Source organism: Letharia lupina (genome assembly GCF_014066315.1).
Source record: "Letharia lupina isolate WasteWater1 chromosome Unknown contig_11, whole genome shotgun sequence".
In the NCBI taxonomy this organism is placed as follows: Eukaryota; Fungi; Ascomycota; class Lecanoromycetes; order Lecanorales; family Parmeliaceae; genus Letharia; species Letharia lupina.
In genome coordinates this window covers 797,028-822,717 of record NW_023502980.1, presented here as the reverse complement: position 1 = coordinate 822,717, position 25,690 = coordinate 797,028, and the positions used below count along the sequence as shown (strand labels likewise).

The 25,690-nt window shown below is 50.3% G+C and overlaps 6 protein-coding genes across 6 annotated transcripts; 1 reads left to right on the top strand and 5 right to left on the bottom strand.

Moving 5' to 3' along the window:
- Positions 1-691: 691 nt before the first annotated feature.
- On the bottom strand, positions 692-2,784 carry HO133_000811 (uncharacterized protein; the record flags this gene model as incomplete). The annotated part of the gene is made up of 2 exons (XM_037291747.1): positions 692-1,968; positions 2,022-2,784. The coding sequence occupies 2 exons, from the start codon at positions 2,782-2,784 to the stop codon at positions 692-694; spliced, it is 2,040 nt and encodes a 679-aa protein (XP_037152109.1).
- Positions 2,785-7,644: 4,860 nt separating this feature from the next.
- Positions 7,645-10,057, top strand: HO133_000810 (uncharacterized protein; the record flags this gene model as incomplete). Its single annotated transcript, XM_037291746.1, has 3 exons — positions 7,645-7,802; positions 7,970-9,176; positions 9,230-10,057. 3 exons carry the CDS (start codon positions 7,645-7,647, stop codon positions 10,055-10,057), a joined length of 2,193 nt encoding a protein of 730 aa, XP_037152108.1.
- Positions 10,058-11,002: 945 nt separating this feature from the next.
- Positions 11,003-13,255, bottom strand: HO133_000809 (uncharacterized protein; the record flags this gene model as incomplete). The annotated part of the gene is made up of 4 exons (XM_037291745.1): positions 11,003-11,072; positions 11,130-11,938; positions 11,990-13,084; positions 13,142-13,255. The coding sequence occupies 4 exons, from the start codon at positions 13,253-13,255 to the stop codon at positions 11,003-11,005; spliced, it is 2,088 nt and encodes a 695-aa protein (XP_037152107.1).
- Positions 13,256-15,031: 1,776 nt separating this feature from the next.
- Positions 15,032-16,639, bottom strand: HO133_000808 (uncharacterized protein; the record flags this gene model as incomplete). Its single annotated transcript, XM_037291744.1, has 1 exon — positions 15,032-16,639. One exon carries the CDS (start codon positions 16,637-16,639, stop codon positions 15,032-15,034), a length of 1,608 nt encoding a protein of 535 aa, XP_037152106.1.
- A 2,352-nt stretch (positions 16,640-18,991) lies between these two features.
- On the bottom strand, positions 18,992-20,901 carry HO133_000807 (uncharacterized protein; the record flags this gene model as incomplete). The annotated part of the gene is made up of 3 exons (XM_037291743.1): positions 18,992-20,274; positions 20,347-20,659; positions 20,716-20,901. 3 exons carry the CDS (start codon positions 20,899-20,901, stop codon positions 18,992-18,994), a joined length of 1,782 nt encoding a protein of 593 aa, XP_037152105.1.
- Positions 20,902-21,875: 974 nt separating this feature from the next.
- HO133_000806 (uncharacterized protein) lies at positions 21,876-24,947 on the bottom strand (the record flags this gene model as incomplete). Its single annotated transcript, XM_037291742.1, has 5 exons — positions 21,876-22,664; positions 22,730-23,111; positions 23,163-23,777; positions 23,830-24,607; positions 24,683-24,947. The coding sequence occupies 5 exons, from the start codon at positions 24,945-24,947 to the stop codon at positions 21,876-21,878; spliced, it is 2,829 nt and encodes a 942-aa protein (XP_037152104.1).
- Between the last annotated feature and the right edge of the window lie 743 nt (positions 24,948-25,690).

Here is a 25,690-nt window from a genome sequence, read left to right as displayed (position 1 = left end):
AAATTTCAGTATCTTGGAAGGCACATGAAGATGATTGACAGATCGAATTCCGTATAACACTCGCAGCATGGTATCTAGCACTGACAAAAGCTGGCCCTCACGGCCTGTTCCGTCCCACAACACTCCCCCGTTCGAGACAACGCGACATAGGATCTCCTCATTGTTACACATTTCTATCACAAGAACCCACTCCACGCAAATTATCCAGCCCCAATACTGGCAGCGTCCCCTTCTCATCGTAAAAAAGACTTAATTCGACAGTGATGCCCTGCGACTTGCAGGATGAGGCAGGCCTGCTGAAGCGCGGTGAGATCGCACAAGATGGATAGCTCTTGCTGTCCACGATGTGTCTGTTCAAGATACTCTCTAGCTGAAGGGTACCGGCTGATGAGGTGACAAGAAGGCTGACGGACGGATCGACCGACTGGTACATTACCCACATTCACCCCCATTCATTATGATCAACCGTATAGGAAAAGACGTGGCGTAAGACTCTCCAGAGCCTCGATAATATTGTTACAGCGGCCGGTGATAGGTCGTTGGTGGTGGCGGAATCGTTGAAAGTTCCTCCGTTGCTAGTCGATTAATTACACAAGAAAGCGCGGTTAGAGGCGATGAACCAAAACCACGACTATGGTTAAATATTGACAGTAGAAGTGAAGTTGATGTTTGAGAAATTGGGGGTCATAACTCAAGGTGGTGTAGTGTCCTCTCTGAATCTAGACCCGCGAGAGCCATCTTGGCTAGGATGACTCCGGCCAAGACCATCTCGAACAGGAATGAGTCCAGCTGGTGGCGGTGTAGCGCGAACAGGCCTTGGAGGTGCACCGCCACGGATTGAGCCAAATCCGGGCTGGTTTATGACAGGCGTACGAGCAGGACCGGGTCGCATCTGTGCTGCTTCATCCCGACGGCTCGGGCTTCCATGACCTAGTGGGACATTCGAACGACCGGCGGCAGCCCCTAGAGGTGCAAAATATGTTGGTGACGATGAAGATCCAGGAGAGCTGGATGCTTCGGTCTGTTCTTCTGGCACGACACCGCCGTAGAAACCGTGGGAGTCACGATAAAAGGATGAACCTGATAGTGAATGGGATGGAGAAGGTCGCTGACCAGGCGGGGGATCATCGAAAGGGCTTCGGCCTTTGGCCACGCCTGCAGCCATACCTAGCCCAGCTGCGGCTCCAGTAGGTCCAGCACTAGGACCGGCAGCAGGAGGGTCACCCCAGCCATCACCACCAGACGCCAGTACAGATGGGAGCTTTCTTCCAGAGATCTTCTGGAAGCCTCGTTCACTAGGAACGGTGTCGGCAGTGGTCGCTGTTTGAGATGAAGCAGGTCTTAGACTTCGAAAGAAGCCAGCGGCGGCTATAGGAGCGGTGCTGGATCGTTGGGTCATATTACCGGATTCCGGCACACCTCCGTGGCCTATGGTCTGAGGGACAGGCGGAGATATAGTTCTCCGATTGCCAAGCCTGCCTCGTCGCCAACGGAACAACAGGAGAAGTATAACGAAGATCATGGCCAAGCCTGCGACGCCACCGACGATACCACCGACGAGGTCCTGTGTAGGTGGTGCACCATTGCCTCCCGCGCCGCCATTTGAGCTTGATGAAGGTGAAGGAGTCGGGGCTGTGTTGCCCGAATTGCCACTTCCTCCAGCACCTGCGGCACTGGCGCTGGACATTACGGATGCTAATGATGCTTGGCTCGAGAGCTGTGACGATGCTGGTGCAGATCCTGATGTAGCGAGTGTAGCAGGTGTGAATGTTGTTTGATCAGAGCTTGTGCCAGAGGCTTGGGTCTGGAGGGATGCACTAGGATTCGTTGCATCAGAGATGAAAGTCATCATAGTAGAGATGCTTGCTAATGAAGACTGCGATGCCGTCGGCAGTGCGGAGAGAGAGGGAGGCAAGGTCCCTGACTCTGAACTTAGCCTACTCAGATTTGAGGATGTTGTGGTAGAAGCTAGAAAATCAATCAGTATAAGAGAAAGTGGGATGGATCGAAAAGCGGCTTACCTGACATAGTACCATTATGATTAGTAGCGAATTCGTGTTTGTTCGGAGTAAATGTAGGTGATGGAGCGGAAGGGCTTGATGTAAGTTGCGGACTCGGACTAGGTGATGATGCAGGTGAGGCGGAAAAATATGATGCAGAGGACTCTGGTGTTGGCGACGGATTGGATGGCGGAGGCGTTGAAGGTGCCTTGACTATTTGCTGTGACGAAGAGTTGGGGACTTTCATAGCATTTGAGCTGGCGCTGGCTGCTGCATGAGTTGCTGGGGCAGGAGCTGGCGCCTGCGGTATAGCATCCAATTGCTTGACGGCAACAGCCTGAGCTTGAGCCTGCTGTGATTCGAGTGCCTGGTTTCTTGCATCTGCAGCAGCGACACCTGCTGGAGGTACCACTTGACCTGGGTATGGATTTGAGGTTGGATTACCGCTCGGATAAGACATCGCTTCGCCGGTGTTTGGTACTGTGGGCTCGGAGGGTTGCACGATTTGTCGGGCATGAACCCTCGTGGGCTTCGTGTCTGCAGACTCCAGAGGGTAGTGAGGACGGTCAACACCTTGGCTAGAAGCACCCACGGCTTGATCCCCATGCGCAGGATGTCCTGGCGCTCCGTGCGGAGGGAGCACAAGCTTGGGCATTATTGGCTTCTCGTTCTTGCTTGAGCCACCCAAACTGACCGCTCGTTCTCTGCCATTGTTGAGATTGAGACCTTCGACCGGTCCTCCCAGATTTCGCTCGATTCTCCGTCTCTTGGACGGGTGCTCCATTGGACCTTTGATCCGCGATAGATGTAAAATATAGATGTGCTTGATGAATGAGTGTAGTTATCAGCAACTGGTAGGCTGATTGTGTTGATTAAATATTCGATTCCAATTCTGCCCCAAAGGCATAGGTGTTCGAGTGTAAAAGGCTATGCTGGAGGAAGAAGCTGGCAACTAAATGTATGCGAATGGATGGCGTAGTGTTTCTGAATGACTTTGTGTTTAATTGTGTAAAGATGGGACAACGTCTTTGCGCGGACGTTTTTCGCTCGTTGTTGCGGTCGAAGATCAGCTTCGTCGGTGGTGTTATTGATAAAAAGAATTATGGGTCTTGTAATGAATGGCTGCCAGTCATAGACCGACGGATTAAGACTGTTTGAGCTGTTTGGAGTCAGTACTCCATTTGATCCTGCTGGCTGTCCATAGCCACAGTCCGTTAGGCACCCACCTGTCCTCTATATTTGCATTATTATGATATTCTGCTTCTGGTGACAAGAAAAAGTCGCCGAGAATCGAGTATCGAGTATCGAATGTGTAATGAGTGTGATGTTTGCTGTTGCTGTTTGTTGTGCAAGAGAGCTCCACCCCCTTGAACTGCGACCGTGGAATTTCGCGAATTTTGGTTCGAACTCCACTGGTCCTCTGATTGATCCACACCTCACAGCACTTGCATCCACGACGCCGCCGACAACAGCTCGGGCGTGTCTCGGGGGGTTCACCTTGTTGCGCAGGCGTGGATAGAAGAGAGGAATCAGAGCAGAAGAAAAGGGTGGTTGTGGGTGGAGATTGGCCCCCCTCGGCCAACAAGGATTTAATCATTTAGATTCCGACTGCCGCCGCTATAGTGCACACGCCTTACGCAATACGGCATAACGCGATGTTATAGTCGGCACACGTTCCTGGCTTTAACAGAAACTAGGACAAGTCTAAACGACACTAGATTTCATCTCATTTCCGCTGACAATGATTTCTTTTTATCCTGCGAGTGCTTTTTCACCAATCGCAAGATCAAAAATCAAAGTGGAGGCTTGACTAAAGACCTGAAGATGGTCCAATCAATGATAGGGAATACATGGAAACAATCATCTCAGCTCTGAGTAGTCTCGTTGGAAGACGGAGATCCCATCTCTCGATTACCACAGATACTCTAGCATCTGAAACGAGTCAAGGTCCAGACTCACATCGAGAGCTCTGTGCCGCAGGATTGATGACCCTGCATCCAATTGAATTGCGCAAAGGACCATGGCAGCTCTGCCGACCCGCACTCTAAAGTACCTTTGTCGAGTTAGAATTGAGCCTCATACTTCTGTGGAAATACTCCGAGTCATGCACGTCAACATCATCTTCGACATATATCATAGTACACAAAGTAGCTTAGCAACCGGTGTGAGGCGCGTTATAATTTGGCATAAAAAAGGTAGTTCCATTAAGCTAGCTACCTTATCTTTTTGATACGCCGAGAGCCTTGCGTATCGCTAGAAAATATTATGACTGTTGAATCATTGATCCTCAGTCGACATCCTAGCTCTATCCTCATTATCGTACATAGTCCGAGCAGACAGCCCTCATGAGCGGTGTCAGCAAGAAGCGACTTCCCCCAGGGTATGAAGTCTTCTGTGGCCGTAGCCCTCGTAAATCATGCATACAAGAAGTGAAATGTCCCCCACTTAAGTACCTTGCCTTGTCGTGCCTGTAAAGTTCCTGTTGAGATCTACCACACTTGACCGGCTCGGGAGCTTCAGTGCCTCGATGTGATCATTTCTTGCCCAGTATTTTCTTGCAATCAGGGCAGAACCACTTGACCCTTCTTCCAGGAGGTTCCTTCAAACCTACACATTCGAAGTGGAACCACTCGCGTTCGCACTTACAGAAGGTAAGTAAATGCACAAAGAGGTTCGGAAGCCACAAGAGAGATGGACTTACATTTTCGTTCTCACAGGCAACCATTTCCCCATAGCTTACGTCTTCGCAGTAACAGTACCTAGCTTCATCTGCATCGATCTCCTCACCTGCCGCTTCATCCTCTAACTTTACCGCGTACTCTTTCTCCTTTGCGCTCGCATTTTCGGCCGCTCTTTTTGCATTGGATACAGCCACTCCGCCCTTCTTCTTCGGCGCATGCTGCCTCTTGCCTACACTGACCGCAGCACCACCTTCTTGACTTTCAATCACTGGACCAGGCGCGGGACGCTTACTTCGTCTACCAGCAGCAGTAACAATCGGCACTGGACTCTGTGGTGGAGCTGGCGTAGTGCTCTTGCGGCGAAGATGGTCGCGGGGGGTGGTAGCAGAAGGAGGGCCAGCAGAGCTGCGGCGGGAGTGTACACGGCTACTAGTGCATGAAGAAGCAAGGACGGGTTCTGGAGGAGGTTCCGCGGGCCCTTTCAGTGTTAAAGAGATGCGGCGAGGCCGTGTAGAGGTTGCAGTTGGTCTGGGAGTTGTAGCGGCTGTTGGCTTTTCAGGGGCTGCCATGACAGGCGTGGCGGGTGTCGCGGGCGTAGACCGTCGTGATGGTTTTGACGGAGAAGGAGCTGGAGCTGCAAGGGGTACTGTCGTTGTTACTGTATTGGTCGTGATCTTCAGAGGCTCCGGTTGGGCTTGTTCAGTCTTACGCTTCTTCGGAGATTTGATAGGTGAAGTCGCAGTCCCTGAAGACGGTTTGACAGGTGAAGTAACAATATCCAACTGCTTGGGAGGAGGCTCTGGTTTGGGGGACTCTTCTCGTTTTCGCTTCTTTGCAGGAGTCTTAGTAACTTCTTTCGGCTTTTCCTCTGAAGCCGTCTTCTTCTTCGGGGCTTCCTTAGCCTTGAGCATTTTAGTGCTAGGGGTCGGGCCCTCGATCAGTTTCTCGGGAGGTGGGGCAAATATGTTCTTGAGGGAATCCAGACGATGACCCAGCTTCTGAGCTTCTGAAGCCAGGATATCAGCTTGTTCGCGGGCCATCTTCTCCCTCTTCTCCTTCTTGGCAATGTTCAGCGCCATTCCCCTGTTACTCAAATTTGTGTCTGCCAGCCCAAGAGAATCGGCACTTATCTCGCCTGGTACTAGTGCCTTCCCTCGTGGAGCGTTCGCAATATTGTCATCATCAATAAAATCTTCGCCCGCAGCATCGCATTTCGATTTCGTACTTTTGTAATTGTCAGGACCTCGACCGGCAAGCGACAGTTCGCGCCTGATCATAGTCTCGCTTGGTGTCCAGATAGCGTTCTTCTTCATTCTCTTCCTCAGCTTCGCCATCTCCCACTCAGTAAGACGCATCCATGGTGCGTGTATGCTCCCAGGCTTGGCATCTGCTGGCGGAGGACTCAGTAATGATAGAGCATTGCTTGTCGAAATCCCAGCAACGGCGCTATGCACATTCGTTCCCATGGTGCCTGGCGGTCTCGGTGGTCGAGGCTGCTTGGGAAGTTTCAGCTTGGGCACCTTGGGGGCCTTTGGTGGTCTGATTCGCCCTGGTTTACGAGACCCTCCAACACGCGACGTAGGCATTGGTATGGGCGACGGAGGTACGGATTCCCAGTCTGAGTCGGTAAAGTGGAGTGGAGAGTCTGGGTTTGGAGGTGGTAGCACCTCACCAGGTACTGTAACCTTTCGACTTCGAATCCGTTTCTGAGCTTTCTCCGGAGTTCTACCAGCAGCCTTTGCTGCTCTCGCGCCATCGAAACGCAGAGTGATACGAGGAGGGGGAGTCTTGCGGCTGGCTTGGGGAGATCTTGGCACGGGTGTAGGATCTCTTGATGGAGGTTTCGGCAATATGTGTAATTTGGATATGATACTGGTCAACCGATTGTAGTGACGATCCACCATTTCAGACAGACGTGATGCTTCGCCATAGGATGACTCGCGGCAGCTGATTGCGTGGTCCAGATTGTAGGATATGTCCTGTCGAAGATCATGAGAGCTCGGCCGCTTGTTAGGAGGCATGCTTGGTAGTGACCCATACTCTTTCGTAAGCTCATGTACTGTGTCGGCGGCTGTAACGTAGACATCGTCAAGCTTGCGAATGAGAGTCAGTGACCGAGCGAGGTCCGAGGGCAGGTATTCGGTGTAGTCGAGGAAGTCGGTGACTGTAGCTTGAGCGTCAGGATCCGCTGGGGTATCCTCTATCATGACCTCCATCTGGTCACTGTCTGAGATATGGAGTTCGAGCTCTGAAGTTGACTTGTCGCGTAAGTGAGGTTCTGGGCTTGAGATCGTACTGCGGTAAGTGCCACACGTGCCAAGCGATGGAAGGTCTAGCGCGGTATATTGGTAGGGCTGATGGCAATGGACCCTCGGGGGGAGGAGCATAAACCCTTCAATCTCTCTTTTGCCTGTTACTACGAGTATCTACATCAGCGGTTGGCTCAAGGAAAAGTAATAGGAGCCAAAGTGACTGATCTGAGGTGCAGAAACCTCTGTCACTTGCCAAACATGGCGTGCACGATCTCGTAGATGTAAATCAAACCCTTGGCAGAGCTTTCCATATTCACCGTTGAGTGTTGACTCTGTAACTCTCACTCAATTTCAATCCGTTTCGAGGGCATCTATTTACTTGCATTATCGAGGACGTCTGGTTGTTACTTCCGAAAGGCCTCATGTTATCCGGTCAGCTTCGCATTCTCCGTCATTCTCACTCAAATACATTGTTTCAGGAACTGTGACGACTTCCTTCAATACTCGCTGAAGGGACCTCAGCACGCTCATCTTCTCTATCATCTCGGCCATTGAGACTACAACTTCATCGCTTTAAATTCATCCTCTCTCTCGTCTTACCTTGCGACGTTGTCAGCATCGTAGGTTCATTTGGGCATCTACCAAGCTAGAGCTTCTTGGATCCATCGCAGACATTTCATTTTCTCTCCTTCCTTATTCGACACAGCTAAAATGCAAGTTGGTCAGCTGGCTGGTCCTCGGGACCGGTTCTGTCCCGTAGGGGCAGTCACAAAGTGGCCATATCGACACTTGTACAACACGGAAGATTCTGAAAAAGTGTCGGTTAGATATTTCGCAGCTGGGCAATTTCGATCCAGGGGATGGACAATGTAAGTCGACGGGATGCTCTTTCAATATTTCTTATTGGACCTCGACTACCTCATCTTTCGTTGAGCCCATCACTCTTCCGACGAATTCCACACTCTCTGTGCTTCAAGTGTCACTCTTCCACAATTTATGTAATTGCTCAACACGATCCAGCTAACATATCACGTAGATACTATATTCAAACACTGCTGGAAAATACCAAACCTCTTCTACTCATTCCACGAGAGGAAGTGCTGGACCTCTTCAAAGAGATCTATGCTCATTTCAGGATTCCTGCCGACTTCCCCGACGTGACCCGTCATCCAGGCTTCGACATCGGCTTTGAAGAAGAAGGGAGTCCACGTCCGCGCTACCTTGGCCGACTGACAGATCAGATGAGTCTTCTAGATCTCGAAGAAATGATGCCTGAGCCAGGCACGGAGCTAGGAGGGCCACAGGTTTTGGAAGACCGCACCTTTCCAGCGTTCCGGCGCAAAATGGAGGCCGCGATTCTAGCAGGTAAGAATAGGCAGAAGAACGCAAAGTCCAGGAAGAAGCAAGATCGTGTGGTCCAGAAGCGGGGATGGTGCGCGCAACTGAAGCGTGCTCAATGCTATCTCGGTATCAGACCTCGTGGGACCGCTAGAAAGGAGGACTTCCATAACGACCCGAACCACACCTACGAGGAGAGTCAAGCCGCTCAAGCTGCGTATGAAGAGGCTGCTGGTCTAAAGCTACCAACGCTAATGCCGACTTTGCCTGCCCCGTACCCTTTCGAAAGTAACGTGGTCTTTGTGTGCGTGGATGTTGAATCATACGAGAAAGACCACAAGAAGGTTACAGAGATAGGCATCTCGACGCTTGATACACTTGACCTTGTGAATACTTCACCTGGAGAAGGCGGGCTTGACTGGATGAAGAAGATTCGGGGACGCCATTTCAGGATCGCAGAATACGCTCATCTCAACAACACTGAGTTCATCGCCGGCTGTGCAGATAAATTTGAAGAGAAATTTGGGAAAAGCGAATGGATCTCAATCAATGAAGCACCACAAGTCATTGCCTCCTGCTTCCGTCACCCCTTCTCTGCACCAGGCCAGTACCCTTCATATCCAGCTGATGCACGCGTGGTCGGAAGGTACGGATCTGGCAGCCAGTACTTATCTCCAGTTAATTACAACGCACCAAAACGCAATATGATTCTACTTGGCCATGAGATTAGTGCCGATATCCAATACCTTCGAAGTATTGGCTACGACGTCAGCAATCTATCAAATCTCCTCGAAGCGATTGATACAGTCGATCTTTTTCGTGCTATGAAGCATGGGCAGAACCCAAGCAGTCTCGGATCCGTCCTCATGGATCTTGGTTTGGTTGGTTGGAACCTCCACAATGCCGTAAGTCACCTAGGAGCAAAGCGTTGTCCACTAACAGCTGACAAACCATCCAGGGTAATGACGCAGGATACACCGTGGAAGCCCTCATTGGTATCTCCTTCAAAGCTCTAAACTATGAGCACCCCAAAGCACCCGACCCGGAAAGACTCTCTGCCGCGGCAGCTGAGGCTCAAGCTCGCGTCATCGAAGAGACGGAGGAATGGGAAATAGCAGACGAAGAAGGCGGCGATGGTGGCTCCGCCGTCAAGCTTCTTCCCGCGGCCGAGATGGCCGAAGCTCGTGCTTTCCAACAAGGACTCAACCGAGCCGTGAAAGCGGAAGAAAAGTTCAATCGAAACTATTCGAGGAGTGACGCGAGGGATATACAGAGAGGAGACCGTCGTAGTGGCAAGGGTACGAACGGATATGACAAGCATTACCCTGCGCTGAAACCTAGCATCGAGAGAAAGGGCGAGATTCAATACCATGCCGCCAACGAAAAGAAAACGAGAGAGAGAACTGCACAGTACTTCGACGAAGACGGATGGGGCTGGATTGGAGAAGACGATGGCAAGGCTGTTTCACAGAATGACGGGGCCGATGAGGAGAATGGAAACACTCAAAATCGAAATAGCAACACCATATCTCAGAATGGCAACACTTCACCCCAGAACAGCCATTCCAAGAGAGATCCAAACTATATTCCACCCCACAAGCGACCTGTGCAGAACCGAACTCCAAAGGAGCCGAAAAAAAATGTCAAAGACGACACGGATGAGGATTCGATCGTTCTAGAAGACAAGCCGAAAGAGACACCTTTGCCGCCGCAGCGTCTAATGGCGAGGATGAAGCTGCTGGACGCGTACGGGGACGATGTTGACGGGGGCGTGCCGCTCACCTGAGGCTTGGCGTTGCATTCATGGAGTAGGCAAGATTAGCTGGACGATGCGTTTCAGCATGAAACAGCAAGTGTGATTATGATGGATCGTTCGTATGAGGTTGGCGAACGCTCCCGATGTTTGCTATGTGGCGGTGGAGATTGGCATGCATTGGTCGAATGGCAAGCATGGAAAAGCTTGCATTGTCTGACGAGGATGGCGGCTTCACCTCATCTACTTTGTCCCGGTGGCGACCGAGGATCTGGCTTGGTTCTATCTGCAGACGGCGATGGGTTTCGAATGTCAGCAGATTGCCATGGGCTATGGATCTTGATCGGTCCTACATACTCCAGATAGGCAGAGCAAACAGTTATCTTCTTGAAACTAACGGTGCACCCGCCAGCTTTGCACACGCGAGCTCACGCTGAATGGCTTTTGAGTAACGCAGTAGGCAGCTTAGTTGTACGAACCGCCCCTACGAATCTCCGAGCAACGAGTGGACGGGTTTTGTTAAAGCGACTGTCATTGAATCTAGCAACAGCAGGCATTGATGATGACCTCCCTCCCCCGGGTTTTAAATTCAGACCCCAACCCGAGTGTATCCAGTCTCATCGTTCGTAACCCTCTTTAATTGCACCCTTGAAGAATTCTAAAATAAAGAAAGTCCACCGCTTCTCGCAGAACAATAGCCGCCAATCTCAAGGAACCATGGCCACCACCGCCCTCAAAGAACGGTAAGCATTTTCGACAGAGAACGGTAACCACCAGCGGGACAGTGGTCGTGAGTGAAACGCAAACAATGAACTCGATCTTGCAAGCCAGACGCAGTGAATATGTACAGTGAAATGAAGGTAAGAAAGATCAATTCGTGAGAATGGGCGTAGATGTAGCTGGGTAGACTGGCGTTTGTGTGTTGTTGTAGTAAGCTTTTTGGATGCTTTTTTCATAGCGTCTTGAAGAACTCATGATTTAAGATTGGATGCCGTTCGAGGCAACATTGCTGCGTTGCTGATGGTAAGAGCTGATTTTAGTAAAACCCCTGCTTGATCAGTCAGCGTTATGCTGCTACTTCCCTAGAAATCAAAGGCTATCTCACCTCGTGATATCAATTTCCCCGTCCTCATCATCCTTCATTCCATTTCCTCCATACGCAGTTGGTCCGTAAGGTCCCACAGGCGGCTTCGCCCTCCTCGTCGGGCTCTCGGCCCCATTCGCAACTGGTGGTGGACTACTACTCTGTATCGCTACTGCACCACCAGTTCCGTTCCTCATCGGGCTGATCTCTGGCCATGGTTGAGTAGGCGTGCTACCAAAGTTTTCGAAACGCCAGAATGGTGCAGGACTGCTGTCCGCAAGATGGCTGGTGGGAAGCTTGACCGTATTGGGCTGCGGCATGTTGAGGTTGTGTGGTCTGGGTGCTGGTGTACGCATCATCGGTGCGTCGTGAGCCCAAGCGCCAGATGTGAGCGTTGGAGAAGAGTCAATGGCTGTGAGGTGTCCATTTGGGCGGCGTCTGGGCATTGGTGAAGTCTCGTCAGATAGCACCGGCAGTCCGCCTTGGGTAGGGGCGTAGATTGGCATTTGAGGGCCGCGGGTTGGTGTATATGACTCTTGCTGTGCTGGTGGATACGAGGACAGAGGCGGTGTACTACGATCTGTTGGAGATGTCTTCATGCCATTAGTAAGAGGTGGGAGGAAGCCGCCGGTTTTTGGAGCTCCGGCTGGAGTGCCAGGCGCAGATGAGACCCGACCTCCGCCTTTGCTGACGTTCTTACTTGCTAAGTTGAGTGTCGCCTGGCGGTGTTCGGGTACTAGGCGCCATTTCATGCCTTTTCCCGGCTCGTCAGGACGTCGAGGGACCTTGTCGAATGCAGGATTCAGGGAAAGGTTATGCCTGATCGAGTTCTAATAAATGTCAGCTTCGATGTCTTGCAATGGATTACATGCTTCACATACTTGCCACCCCGAATTGACAAGTCGATAGTATGCGTAATGCGCTTTGATCCAAGTGTAAATACCATTCAGGCTAAGAGCCTGCTCATCTGTGGAAATGATTGCCCAGGTAATCATCGACGCATAGCTGCAGCCAGGCTTCAGATCCTTCGAGGAGTCCAATGAATAGTCGATCTGCTCAGTCGACTCCATCATGATTCCACGTTTATATGAGTTAGGCGATCGCTTCTTCGCTGAGCCCGTCGCTGGCCGTTTTGATGGCGAAGGTTCTGGTGTAACGGGTCGTGCAAGGTCGGATGGCCCAGGAGCAATTGTAGTCTGTTGGCTGAGATTCGGTCTTGTGTACGCGTACTGTTGAGGGTAAGACGGTGGTGGGCCACTTGGAAGCGCCCGTATGGCACGGTCTGGAAGAGGCTGATGGTACCCAGTCCCGAGTTCGGCATCTAACCCTTCATTGTTCTGATGCTCAAGCACTCTATCAAGGAACGAAGGATGAACTTCAGTCTTGCCGCTTGCTGATTGGAAGAGCATCTCAGTCCCTGCGATGGTGATAATAGTGCCACTCTTGATTTTTGTGTTCTGCCCTTTTTTAAGATTGGCCTCATCCACCCTGACGCCATTGCGCCCGTACGCATGAACGTGCCATCCGTCATCCGACTGGCTATATCTCAGCTCGGCATGCGTCCTCGATACCACTTTGCTTGGCCCCAGATCAATATCGATCGGTGGCTGGTCATCGCCGCTTTCCTGCGCAGCCGTTTCCTCTCGAGCTTGTCGAGCATGAAACCCATCCGGCGCTCGTCCAAAGAAGATATGAGAGGAAAGGACATAGTATGTCCACTCCCTACCGCATATCTTTGCGAATGCGTTGATGTTTCCTTTGCCATACCTCTCTTCTGTTCTATGGTTTGGATACTCTTCAGTAACGGCGACAGAATCGGAGGCGGTCTTTAGATAAGGTATGATAAGATCGGCGGTATCTTCGGGCTCATCATCCACGGCGGTCTCATCATCCGAGGCCTCGTCTGAGACATCGGTGACTTCATCCTCCGGTGTTCGCTGGCGCCGTGGAGCTCGAGGGGCGGCTTGACCGCTTGCCTGCAGTCAAAGTTAGCAGACTGGCCTGGACGGTGTGTATTCCGTTTATGAGCTCACCTTTCGTTTCTTCGAGGCAGGTGGCGCCCTTTGCGTGGGTGAAGAGTCGAGATCAGCAATCCGGGGATTGGGTGCCCGCTTGCGCTCGCTCCGCCGTGTGGCGGGGGTCGACATGGTTACCTCAATTCAATTCTAGTAAGAATATCCAGTCAGCATAATATTGAATGGAGGGTGCTGCAACGCCGAGCCACGGAATGCGCAATGCGTTGATGTGTTGACAAAGCCGAATGCACCTCTCGGCGTCTCGCATACGTCAGAATCGATCGGAGGAACGTACCGTAAATAAAACAAATACCACTGCCCAGCGCCTGCGCAGGATGATGTCGGATGATGTTGTTGTTTTTGTTGTTGCTGTCGGTGTAAGGATAGTGTACTTGGTGGAGGAGGGTAAGATGTGCAGATTGGTAATGATACTCGTTGGCGGTGGTTGGGAATTTGGTCCCTTCGTCAAGGGAGTGGAAAAAAGTAAAGAACGCGTGCCGTACGCGAGCTGAGTCACTTTCAATACTGATGACCTTGTTCGCCGTCGCAGTAGGTTCGCTGGATAGATGAAAGCCTGTATGCCGTTCGAAAAGATGCTCGCACTTGTTCGTAGACTTCGAAGAACTCTACAGTCATATATGTTTGGGTCAAGCGTTTCGTGGGTTTGCCGTGAATTTCTGTACTGGCACTAGCCTGATTGGCTCCAATCTTCAATAAACAGTCGCCAAGACCCGAAAATTCACCATTCCTTGTACCTATTTCGCATTATGACTCTAATTGAGCAAGTTAACCAAAGGGCGTAATGCCTCGGGGACTACAATTTTTGCCACTTCGGCCGCTCAAAATAAATATTGACCGTTGATGAGTGGGCAGAATCTGACTAGGTAGGGCGAGCCTGACTCTGCAAAGGCCGGTGTCCTTTTGCGACTCGCTCGAACATGCTTGAGTAAGTGAATTGCCCGGGGCTTTACTGTCGTGGCACCATTAAAAAATTCTTCACTAGCACGACCTAGGGCCGTGGTTTGGTTGAGGGGATTTGCCGTAGGGGCTGTCCATGTCTTCTTGCACCATTCCTAGATGAGGTTGAGTGAAAGCGTAGACCTTGAGAGTCCCGAGATCAAGGGACTCTTGTGTCATTTCGGGAGAGCTGGCTTGACGGAAAACGGCCTCGAAGAGTTTCCCTGTAATCGTATCTACCCCCATTCGCGCCATACCCCCATTCGCGCCATCTTAAATCCGATAATCCCGACGCAACACCAAAATGCCTACCTTTCACCAAATTTGTATGGCAAACTAGCACAATAATGTTGATCTGTTATTGCTATCAAGGCTTCTATATCGGAGAGCCTAAATCACCTTTTTTGGGCCTTATCGGCCTACCATGGTCCATGTCTTGAAAAAACCGACACTACCTCTTCTTCTACTACCTCTTCTTCTTCTATCTCTTCTTTTCTACTATTTTCTTACCTCTTTTATCTCTTCTATCTCGCTATTATTACTGTAATAGAGCGAGGTTTAATAGTAGTAGTAGACCTAATATAAGAGATGTAGTAGTCTTTTTCTTAATTGGGCTTAAGTAGGCCACATTTGAGTCTAGGGTAGGGATACCTACTATGCCAGGCCTACAGACGGCGACTATGGTACCGTAGTATTGGCCATTATGGTAGACTGTGGTAGTAGGCTATTTGAATGAGTGGTAGTGATAGCTATGGTAGTGGTAGCTATGGTAGTGGTAGCTATCTATGTCGGATTTATCGGATTTAAGATGGCGCAAATGGGGGTATGGCGCGAATGGGGGTAGATACGATTAAGTACTGGAGCAAAGTATCTGTTCTTTGTTTAAATCGTCGTTGGACGAGAATTAACGTGTAAAGCGCCGTGGTCCTCTCCTATACTGGATTCTCCCCATTACTCTAGCCTCCGAATCTTCCCCCTCGTCCTATTTCCCTTCACATCCCTTCCCTCCTCGATATCCAACAACGCCACCCTCTTCCTCTCCCCCACATCCTTCAACCCATCCCTCACAACTCTCGTCTCCACATTCACACCCTCCTCTTTCCACTCCTTCATCTTTGCCCCAACCCTGCCTTCAATCGCCAAAAATAGACTCACATCCCTCTGCCCAACCAGCGTAACCGCCTCCCCTTTCTTCCCAGCTCGTGCCGTACGCCCAACCCGGTGAATATAATCGTCCGGGTTGCGCGGGACGTCGTAGTTTATTACAAGGTCGACTTCTGGGATATCGAGACCGCGAGATGCGACGTCTGTCGCCACTAGAATTCGTGCGGCTGAGGCACGGAAGCGGGCGAGATTGTCTGTTCGATCTTTCTGAGGAAGCAGTGAGTGAAGGGATGTAACACGGTGATCTAGCGATCTGAGGAGTCGCTCAAGTAGGTTGGTGGTAGCGGTGCGGTTGCAAAATACCATGACTGACTTCTTCACAGCGTTACCAGCTGTGAGGAGCAAGATGTGCAGGTAGGCTTCGCGGTAGGTGAGGGGGACTTGGAGGTATGTTTGCTTCAGTGTTTCGGGAACTGCAAGATCAGCTGTGTCGGTCTCACAGACAAAGATTGGTGGGCGGCCATTGGTTCTGGGGAGCGAATTCAGGGCTATGACTTCTGGTGTCAGGGTCGCTGTGAATAGACATGTTTGTCGCTCGTGCGAGGGTGGAAGTGCGGTCAGGCAGGTCTCAACGTCTGAGAGCATACTACCAGGCCCAGAAGCTAGTAGTCTGTCTGCTTCATCGAGAACAACAACTTTTACACGCCGTAGTCCAATCGTTGTGTCTACGCCAGATGTGAGAATGTGGTCGGCCAATCGTCCTGGAGTAGCAATGACCACATGCGGTCGTCTCGAGAGCGCAAGAGCTTGTGGCCGCATCTCGGTACCGCCTGTAATCAATATCGGCTTGAGCGACTCAGGAGCAGAAATAGCCTTGATCTGCTCGAATATTTGTAACGCAAGTTCCCTCGTTGGCGTGAGTATAACGGCATATATTCCCACTGGATCCTCCGACCATCTTTGTAGTATAGGCACCGCAAAAGCCACAGTCTTCCCACTACCTGTCCTGCTTCCTCCTATAACGTCCCTTCCTTCCAAAATTTTCGGTATACAACCTTTCTGAATGCCCGTGGGCCTCTTAATCTCCATCGCCGCCAAGGATGCAATGAGCCATGGTGCAACATCCAATGTTGCGAAGCTTGCTCTCGAATCAACGACTTTACCATTGCTGACAGTAGGGTGCTCGATGCCTGCAGGGTTATTGAAGGGTGGGGTGGCCTGCTTAGGCTTGATGCGAGACGCTGTTGAAGGTACTGGCGCTGGCGCTTCTTCTGCTGCTGAGCTATCTGATTCTGTGTCTGGCCCTGAAGACAGCCGTCGCCTCTTTCTGGATACATTATCCTCGATGGCTTCGTATGACGGAGGACTGCTGCCTGAAAAGACTTCTGAGGCTTCGCTGTCTGAGCTTGAAGAAGTGTGCGAGGAAGGGGCTTTCCGCCGGATCAGTGGTGGCATGGCTGCTCGCAGCGATGTTCGATCTCCACAAACCGAACTGAAAATCAAAGATTCTCAGCGAGCGACTCTTTAGAAGCCTTGACAGACGCCAAGGCTCGAAGTGCGGCCATCAAACTATCTCTTGGCGAGACAAGACATGAGAAATGTACCCCCCACCCGCGCAAGCGTCGCCGCTCTAGCGAGTGAGCATCGTGAGACTGCTCGCGCACATTACGAGTCACACACCCTACTCCGTAAGGACCGGTATCAATTCTCTTGAAAACAAAGTTGCTAAATTCCCAATACGCCAGCTGTCGCGAGAGTATAGCTCTAACTATAGACAGCGAAAGACTCCAAAAAGTTTCTAGCTCTCTAGATTCTATTATAATCTCTATAAATCCACGTCTGCTAATGACATGGCAAGACGATGTACCTTCAAGGTTAAACCCCACTTCCACTGACAAAATAGTGCAGATTCAATGAGGATAAGTAGGTGAATTACAGAGACATGTGTGGAAATGTAGAGTGGATGCCGCGCACCTGGATACTTCGGATACTTCGCCTCTGAATGACGTTTGATCGCCTCAAAAAGTCCGCTCTACCTCCACTACCATGAACAATTATCAGAAGCGACTACATATTTCCCATTTCAGATAAAGCACACGTGGCGACCAATGATTACCAGTGACTTCCTCTGAGGAATTATGCCAGATATCATAATCTATCGTGAAATCTACGACAAATTTACCTCACCATCGTTAGCATAGCACTCCAATACACCATCTCAGATAACGATCTTCAACTTCTTTAACAATTCCTCGGGCTTAAGCCTCCAGAGTCTCGAGGTCTAGACGAAGCCGTCTTTATTGCGATTGATTTGGAGTATCTATCGAATCTCAAACAGGATCCTAATTGAAGTTTTAATAGTTAAATAGGTATTGCCATTCTGGATAGCAAGGGATCCAATCTCGTCGCCACCTCAAACTGCCATATCAACGTATGAATTTGTCACTGGGTCACCTTGTTGTGCCGCTACCACGATGGAATATCTTTTCGGTGAGACGATTACGATACATCAGCGAGATATCCTTCTCAATCTGGAATGTTTAGTTCCGCGAACTCGGAGTATCGTTCTTGTCGGTCATGAGTTTAGAAATGATCTGAAAGTCTTACAACTTCTTCATTTTGCACTACATACGTCGATCGTGGGTATTCCAGACACAGGAAAGATTGTCTCCACAATATCACCAAACATTCCTATCACACTTAGCAGCATCCTGAGCGAGCTTCAATGTCCTTTTCAAAATCTCCACGTTGCTGGAAATGACGCCTAATTTACTTCACGGGTATCCCTGCTATTAGCAATAAGAAACCACACAGATGAAGTGGTTGATAGCAAACATCAAGAGATTCTGACCGCGCTAAAGGCAATCACAAATGTTTCTATACCCAAACGGTCGGACCCTCAGGCAAAGAATATCAAGAAGAAGCAGAGGGGATTTCAAAAGAATCAAGACATCAATCTAAGTCGTGGGACATGGAAACACAGGGGCAAATCCGAGCAGGACGGGCAGCACGGAAAGCAGAGAAAGAGAGTGATGAGGGTAGACTCGAGGGCTCCGTGACGGCGAGAGGCACTTCGGACCCACACCATACTTCTGAGTCATATCATACTGTTCCGTGACAAATGGCAGCAACATATGGTCATCCAAAGATCAGTTATCCAACCCCAGTATAGATCCCAACCTCGCGGTGAACTCATCTCCCTACACTCATCCCTCGCCCCGCGGTACTCTTGTCCTCCACACGCTACTCCACTCTTCCCCAGGGGCAGATTTTGGGAAAAACTCAGCCTTACAATACAATCCAGCCCTGGTGGCCCGTGAGTTATCCTAGTACCACACTCGTATCCACCTGGAAATGCAATCTACCCGGTAATGCAACCTCTTGTGTCAAATGCGACATAGGCGCTAGAGGTTTCCTACGTAATCGTTTCTGATACCAGCAGGTGTACGAGTAGGATACGGTAGCAGCTTATCTGCGCAGGGACAACTCCGCTCCTTTGGTGTGACAATCACCTAGATCGTGCGACAATAGGGCGGCGGTCACTCTAGACCTGATGAGGGGTGATCTCGGGGTACAGCGGAGTGCACTGGTTGTTCATAAGGAATTGTTTCATTGAATGTACCATTGTAAAAGTAAAGGCTCTGGCCATTCAGAGTCTGCTTGCATACACGAAACGAAATGAAAGCGAACCTCTGGTAGAAAATGCAAGCCAGTGGGGATCCGTAATATCTCGCAACGCCTCCTCAACATGGGAATAATGACTGTATCAAGCCGACCATCTTATCCGTCTTTCACGCAATCCATCGCCTATACCCCGGCAAGGACAGGGTATAAGCTGGGTGTTTCCTCCTTCACCGCGGTTTCTTCCTCTTCATTACTAGCATACTCATGATTCTCAAGTCTCATCTTGATCCACGTCCTCAAGGCCTCGATAGTACGAGCATTGCCAACCCACTCCTCGTTATCTTTGATTGCTCCCTCATCCAGTTCGCCGGATGATGGGGATGCCACACCTCCCAGAGCCGGATCAAGGTTAGAAGAGGAGAAGTCGATGTTGCGGCGAGTCACCGGCTTCGAAACCGGGCTCGCCGCCGAGGATGAGCTAGAGAAAGCTCTCTTAGGGCTGTCATCCGAAGTGTCCATCACATCTCCATGCCTGGGGGTACGAGAAGGAGCAGCTTTCTGGAGTCTTCCTCCCCCATGTCGGTGTTGATGCTCTGGTTGAGATCGGAGTGTAGATGTTGGCGCCATGCTCGAAGGATGGGACACTGTATCTGAGGTCGATCCTGGCAACGTAGGGTACATGCCTGCACGTGGGGCCCTAGAAATTCCGCTGTTGCTATGAACTGAATGTGGTGAGTGGTCTGAGTCATGTGAACCAGCGCTTGAGGGCGGCGTCAAGGCAGGGGTGGCATCGTGGTTGGAATGCGTTGGTGAGGCACGCATGTTGGGTGCAAAGCTTGCATTGTGTGCAGTTGGTAGTTGCAATCCCGGGGGGGAGTGGCTTTGACGCTGGACGTAATGAGCACCAGGCTGACCGAGCCCAGCTGCAGCAACATTGTTGGCGTTGTCGTAGATAGTTGATTGCATGGCTTGGAAGACATGGTCGGCATTCAAGAGGTCATCCTTAGTCCTCAAATTTGGGACCATCGGCAGGGAATACTGCGCTGTCGGTGCATAGACACTTGCTTCCGGCCCATCCCCAGACTGGATAGATTGGTAATCGCCTATGGATTGGCCTGGAAGGAAAGGTAACTGACTACCTTGAATAGCTGACAGACGCGCTCCGATCTGGGGGTAAGAGGTCGGATCGAATGAGCCACGTTGAGTATCTACTACCAGATTTTTGATGGACTCGAGACCTTGCTTATGAGTCTCAACAGGGTGGCTGTTTCCTTCATGGTCGACAGCGTAAGAGACGTTGCCATAGGAGTAAGACGCTTGCTGTGTGGGTGCATACGAATACTGTGAGCCATTTTGAACTGGTTGCTGAGGATATCCCATAGGCATATTCGAGTGAAGGGGTTGCTGGTGCTCAGGGAAGAATCCTGCCGCTGTAGAAGCGAGGGTTTGCAAGTCAGTGACCATGTCTAAAGTATGTCAGGTTGAGGGAGTGCTCATGAGAATTCAAGGAGACATGTGGTGTAATTTGAGCTACTTACTCTTGTTCTGAGCCTGTGCATTGTATCCTCCATTTTGCCCATTCTGATGGCCACGATTGGCTCCATTGGTCCCAGCGTTTTGTCCGAGGTTTGAGTCGTCGGCATGAGTCTTAACGTGCTTCTTCAAATCCTGAGGCCTCTTGAAGGCCTTGCCACAAAAGTCGCATCGGTGTGGCTTTAAAGGTACATGAACACGAATGTGTGATGTGATGTGGTCGCGTTTCACAACAGTGACGCGACAGGTACCCCAGGCACAAGTCAGATTGAGGTTGTTGGTACTTTTGCGACCGATGTGGCTTTCGCAAACGTGTTCCTATTGAGTCAAGATCTATTCAAGCCTTTCAAGGATTCGGGGACCGTGTTACTCACATAGAGCGACTCAGCGTTGGGCGCTCTATCAGCGCACCCTACCCACTGACATTGGAACTGGCTGTCAGAGCTCTGCAGGGGTGCTATCGGTGCTGGATGTTGATGTTGGACGGGCTGCTGTCCCTGCTGATGATTTTGATGGCTTTCAGTGTGGAGGCCGCCTTGGCCTTCTTCTTGGCTCGACATTCTTGGCAGTGGAGCGGAGATGAATATTCCCCAAGGATGAGATTTATATTGATGAAAACACCACGTCTTTTGCAACAACTTGGTGGTGGAAGCTTGGTATGAATAAGTGGCCTAGATTGTAAGTCTTGGTCAAGAGGTGGATGAGAGAAGGAGCAAGTGAGCGGGTTACTCGAGTGAGCAGGAAAGTGAAAAAGCCGCTAATTTGCCAAGACGCCAAGAGCGGGGCCTTGGCTTCCTCGGCTGGTGAAGAAGAAAACTTCGAAAGCTGAGCTCAACACTGTCCGATGTGGTACTAGTGAGCATGTTTCTCTCTTGGGACGCACGAATTATGCACAATTCCGTTCTATTCTCGCATGTTGCCTCTATCCGAGTAATGACAAGCGATAGTATAAATACGCCAAGCCGCTAGACATCTTGGCAAAAATCCCGCTCTCTTGCCAAGTTAAAGTACCAAGCATTTCCGCCATGAAGAAAATGAAACCTCCTTGTTTCCTCAGGTCCCCCGTCGTTATCTAGAAGCCAAGAGGGTTATCTAAAAATGGATCAAACCGTGGTGGTAGTACTTCTCGGCAGTAGCATCTGTATTACTTCATAGTATCATGCAAGCGGTCCGCTAATTTGCTCAAATCGAGTTATTGGACAACACTGGTGACACTAGGATCAGCTCGGCATCATATTTGTCGGCACTCTTGTAGCAGATACATTTGGTCTATTAATAAAGAAATATACGAAGCCATCTGCTCGTATGTTTCTGTATTTGCATTATCGTTCACCTAAATGCATCTTGTACAGCTAAGGGTCCTTCGAGCAAATGGTCCCAGCGCCTTGTGCTTCATAGGACGCGTCCCTCCTGGCTAAGCAGATACACCGCATGCCGTGCCAAGTGTCTATTTACAAAGAGGCGTCATTGAAACGTGACCTTATTAGAGATGTCCAAACGAAGATCGGATGCTGAATCTTCCGGACACGACCTGTTATGGGTACTGCCTGTATCCTTGATTCATCCATCCGCCCCAGTCCTCGCCGAACAATTGGTCGATATTCACGCCAGGTGTGCCACCCGGTCTTTGCTGCTGCTGCTGCTGCTTTTGTGGCCATCCACCGCCTTCATTTCCTTGCATAGGCATCGTAGTCGGTGTGGAGTCTATGTTACTCATGTCCATTGAAGGGTTCATGCTCTGCATTCCAAAGCCAAGCTGCTGGCTTTGCATCATGTATGGCAGCGAACCGTAGTCTAGGTTGTCATAAGGGGCGCCTGAGGTAGTCGGTGGGCTGAACATGCCGCGGTCTACTGGGTTCTCTTGTTTAATTGACTGCCGATTTTCGAGCGTGGTCATAGGTTGATTGGGGTAAGCGAAAGGGTCGGCTGAAGGAAACATCATGGAAGAGAGATCAGGCACATAGTTGTTCTGCATACCAGATGAAGCCGCGCTTGAGGGTATAGAGCTGCTTGGGCTGTTGTTTGAGGCGCTGTAAGGATCCTGCGAACCCCTTCGATAGATTGGATCAAGGTTGGTGATCTGATCGCGCAGTGGCGAAGAGTCCTGTGCGATTGATGAACGTTTCAACGATCCCTGTTGATTGGGGGACATGTTTGACCGACGCGCAGAGTTATTTACGTTCTGGCCTCTCGAACTGATTTCTGGCGCTCGTTGTAGCATTTGTGACACAGGTAGCTGCGAGGGTGCTGACCTCTTCTTCTGTGGTTGTGGGGCAGAATCGAGCGCTCCTTGGAGCTTTCCAGGAAGTTGTTCAAACATATCCTGTGATAAACGTAAACGTCAGTATGCGGGAATGCTTTCCTAGTCCGAACGTGAGTTGCTCGTACCGCTAAGACCTTTGAGCACCTATCGGCGGCATGACTTTTTGCTGCCAGTCCAGCAAGAGTATCCTTTCCCTCATATGCATCTTTTAAAATGCTTTCACTCATTTGGCTTCGTGGGTTCTCGAGCACGAAGAATACCAAGGAGATGATGGAGAAGAACGTTGTGTACATGTAGAACCAATACGAGCCGACTAATAGTCCTTGCTTCTTCATCTCAGTCGTCAAGTGAACAATGTTTCGAGAGACACTGACACAGGCTGCAGCGCAGGCATAAGAACGCTTGTCGATGTTCTTGGCCTGGAGAGTTTGAGAAACGTAATGGAGAAAAGGACGATAGAGGAACATCTCGCAGTGTGCATAGGCCATTCGTAGCAGATGCCGTATCCTGACAGAAGAGTCAGTCTAAACATGACTAATCTCGGAACAATAATCTTGCCTCATGAATTCTGGCGAAGCCCCGTCGCCAGGTTTGAATTCCTCCGGCAGATTGTTCATCCATTTTTGCAGATCTGCTTCAATTTCACGAATTTTTGCATGACTCACCACGTACGAATGACTGCCTTTCCCATGCACATGCGTCGTTCCCTTAATAGGATAAACGTATTTCACGGTTTTGGCTAGGATATTAACCAGTCTGGTATGAGCATTCAATGCCACGTTGACCGACAATCGCCCGGGCGGCATTGGTAGTATTCCTTCCTTAGTAATGTATTCATCGTCTATTTCCTCAGGCATTCCCTGGTCGATGTCATCGTTACTTAACATTTGCGGCAGACCCAGTAATGCTCCGACATATGTGTCCAACTTCCGGACGATCCACCATATACGTTTCCGAAGCTCCGTTTCGATGGGATTGAAGGTGTTGGAAACAGAGCGATGCAGGCCCATGCGTATTGCCGATCTGAGAACTATGCCTATGTACGAATAGCATGTACTGAGGCGTACAGAAGATTGGAGGAACAAGACGATGAAGAGCATTGTTTGCAATGATGTCAAATCTCGACAGTCAGTCACGTCGACCATCGACCGGGCTATCCTGAACCAGTTGAAGCTATGTACACGTTAGCATGTTTTGCATACTTGGATGAGTTCCCAGTAGTCACCCTTGCTCAAAAGCATTGTCATAGCCGGACTTTTGTAATTCGCTTTGCTCCGCTCTCGCAAACAAGGTACCCAGAGCAATTACTGCGTACAATTGTGGCAGGAAATTCTTTTCTTCATCTCCAAATTTTTCCGGTGGTGTATCATATATTCGATGAAGCATAGCGTCAAATGTTGGCCGATGCACAAGTCGCAATATTGCACAGGCGTCATCCAGCGCGTTTGAGGTCAACATCAAGGCACAGTCCTTGGCGCAAAGATCACGTGTATTTGGTAGATTTGGGTCTTGGGAACGGTCTGCTGAAGATTTTGGAGATTCGAATGGCTGTGAAGTACTTTTGAACCTCAGGAATGGCATTGCATGTTGCCCATCGGTCGTTTGCCCCATCAAGTCGCCGAACTGCTCGCGCATCTTTCTCAAGAAAACACGGCCTGAAGAGTGACCATAGAAGTCCCAATTACCTTGATCGTCCAAGTCCAGGGAGCCAGTGTTGGTCACCATCGACTCAAGCACCGAATCTTTCTCTCCCTCATTCTCTTGCTGGGATACCCCCAGAGGTACCCAAGGTCTCGCTTGGCCAGGATGAGGCTGGAGCCCTTGGTTGGGGGGAAGGTGCATGCGTTGAGTGACACCAAGGTCAGCATTAGGGTCGTCGAGGTCAACATTGGGAAGGACGTTTCTCAGGAGAGCTTCGGCGCGCTGGAGCCTATTTTCCAGTGCTTCGACATACTGAGGGGCTGGATTGCGTCTTCGATTCGATGGTTGGTCATAGGTGCAATCTGCGTCAAAAAATAGTCAGCCCCGTGCATTGAAAAGGTGCCGGTGCGCCTTTCGAGTAGCGCGATTTTACGGACCGTAACTATACACGGTGCAGTGTGTACATGGTTGCTTGCCATCGCACTTGATTTTCTTCCTTCTGCACTCATCGCAGGCCCTGGTCACGCGCCTACGCTTCTGCATTGGCAATGAGATTTGGGAGGGCTGAGTTGAAGAAAGCACGCTGCTTGTAGTTGCATTCGCGGAGCTTTGCTGTTGCGACTGCCACTGCGCTTCAGGCATGGCCGCGTCATCCTCGTAGTCATCTTCTGAGGAGGCCGAGCGGCTTTGGGAACGGGACATTATGGCTGGATGACAGAGAACATGGTATGGACTATGGGAAGCGCGCCGTCTTGAGGGTCCCTTTTACGCGGAGAATTTGTTGACTTGGGTGCGAAAGGGAATCGAAAATATTAAAGATGGTGAGGCGTATGAGTGCAGGTCGGTATGTGTGTCGGATTTAACGGATGCAGGAATCAAACAAACTGGGTAAATCTTTGCAGAGGATCAGCGTTTGGAGTACCCTTTACTGGCGCTCCGGATAGGATCCTCTCCCGCCCTTTCCTCGACCGTTTTCTTTCTCCTTGATACAGTATCACGTACAGATAGCATCGCAATTCTTACTTAGAATTTTATCTTTTCCGCGTGGCACGCTGTTGTTGCTGTGAAGGAAAAATTGATAAATGCCAAGATAGTGATGTCATACCTCAAAACCCAACAGCCGCCGACGCCTTTTTCGTCTTCGGACTTCTTCAACATTCACAAATTTGCAAAAAATTTCCCAGTCTCCGCTCGAGTACGCTGCACCGAGGAGATATGCTAGAAGTCATAGCGTACCCAACATGACTCGAGTCATGGAAGTGTGATGGCGATTCGCTACCTCAGCTTGCAGGTTGATTTTCTACAGGGATTCGACGCCATATGGCGACGCCATCATGCAGGGCTTTTGCACCCCAGCGGCGATATCCCGTCCTAAATAACTTTATCTTCCTTACCCGGAGCAGCTTCCGGACGCTTTCGCTGCTTTCTGCTGTTCATCCACGTAC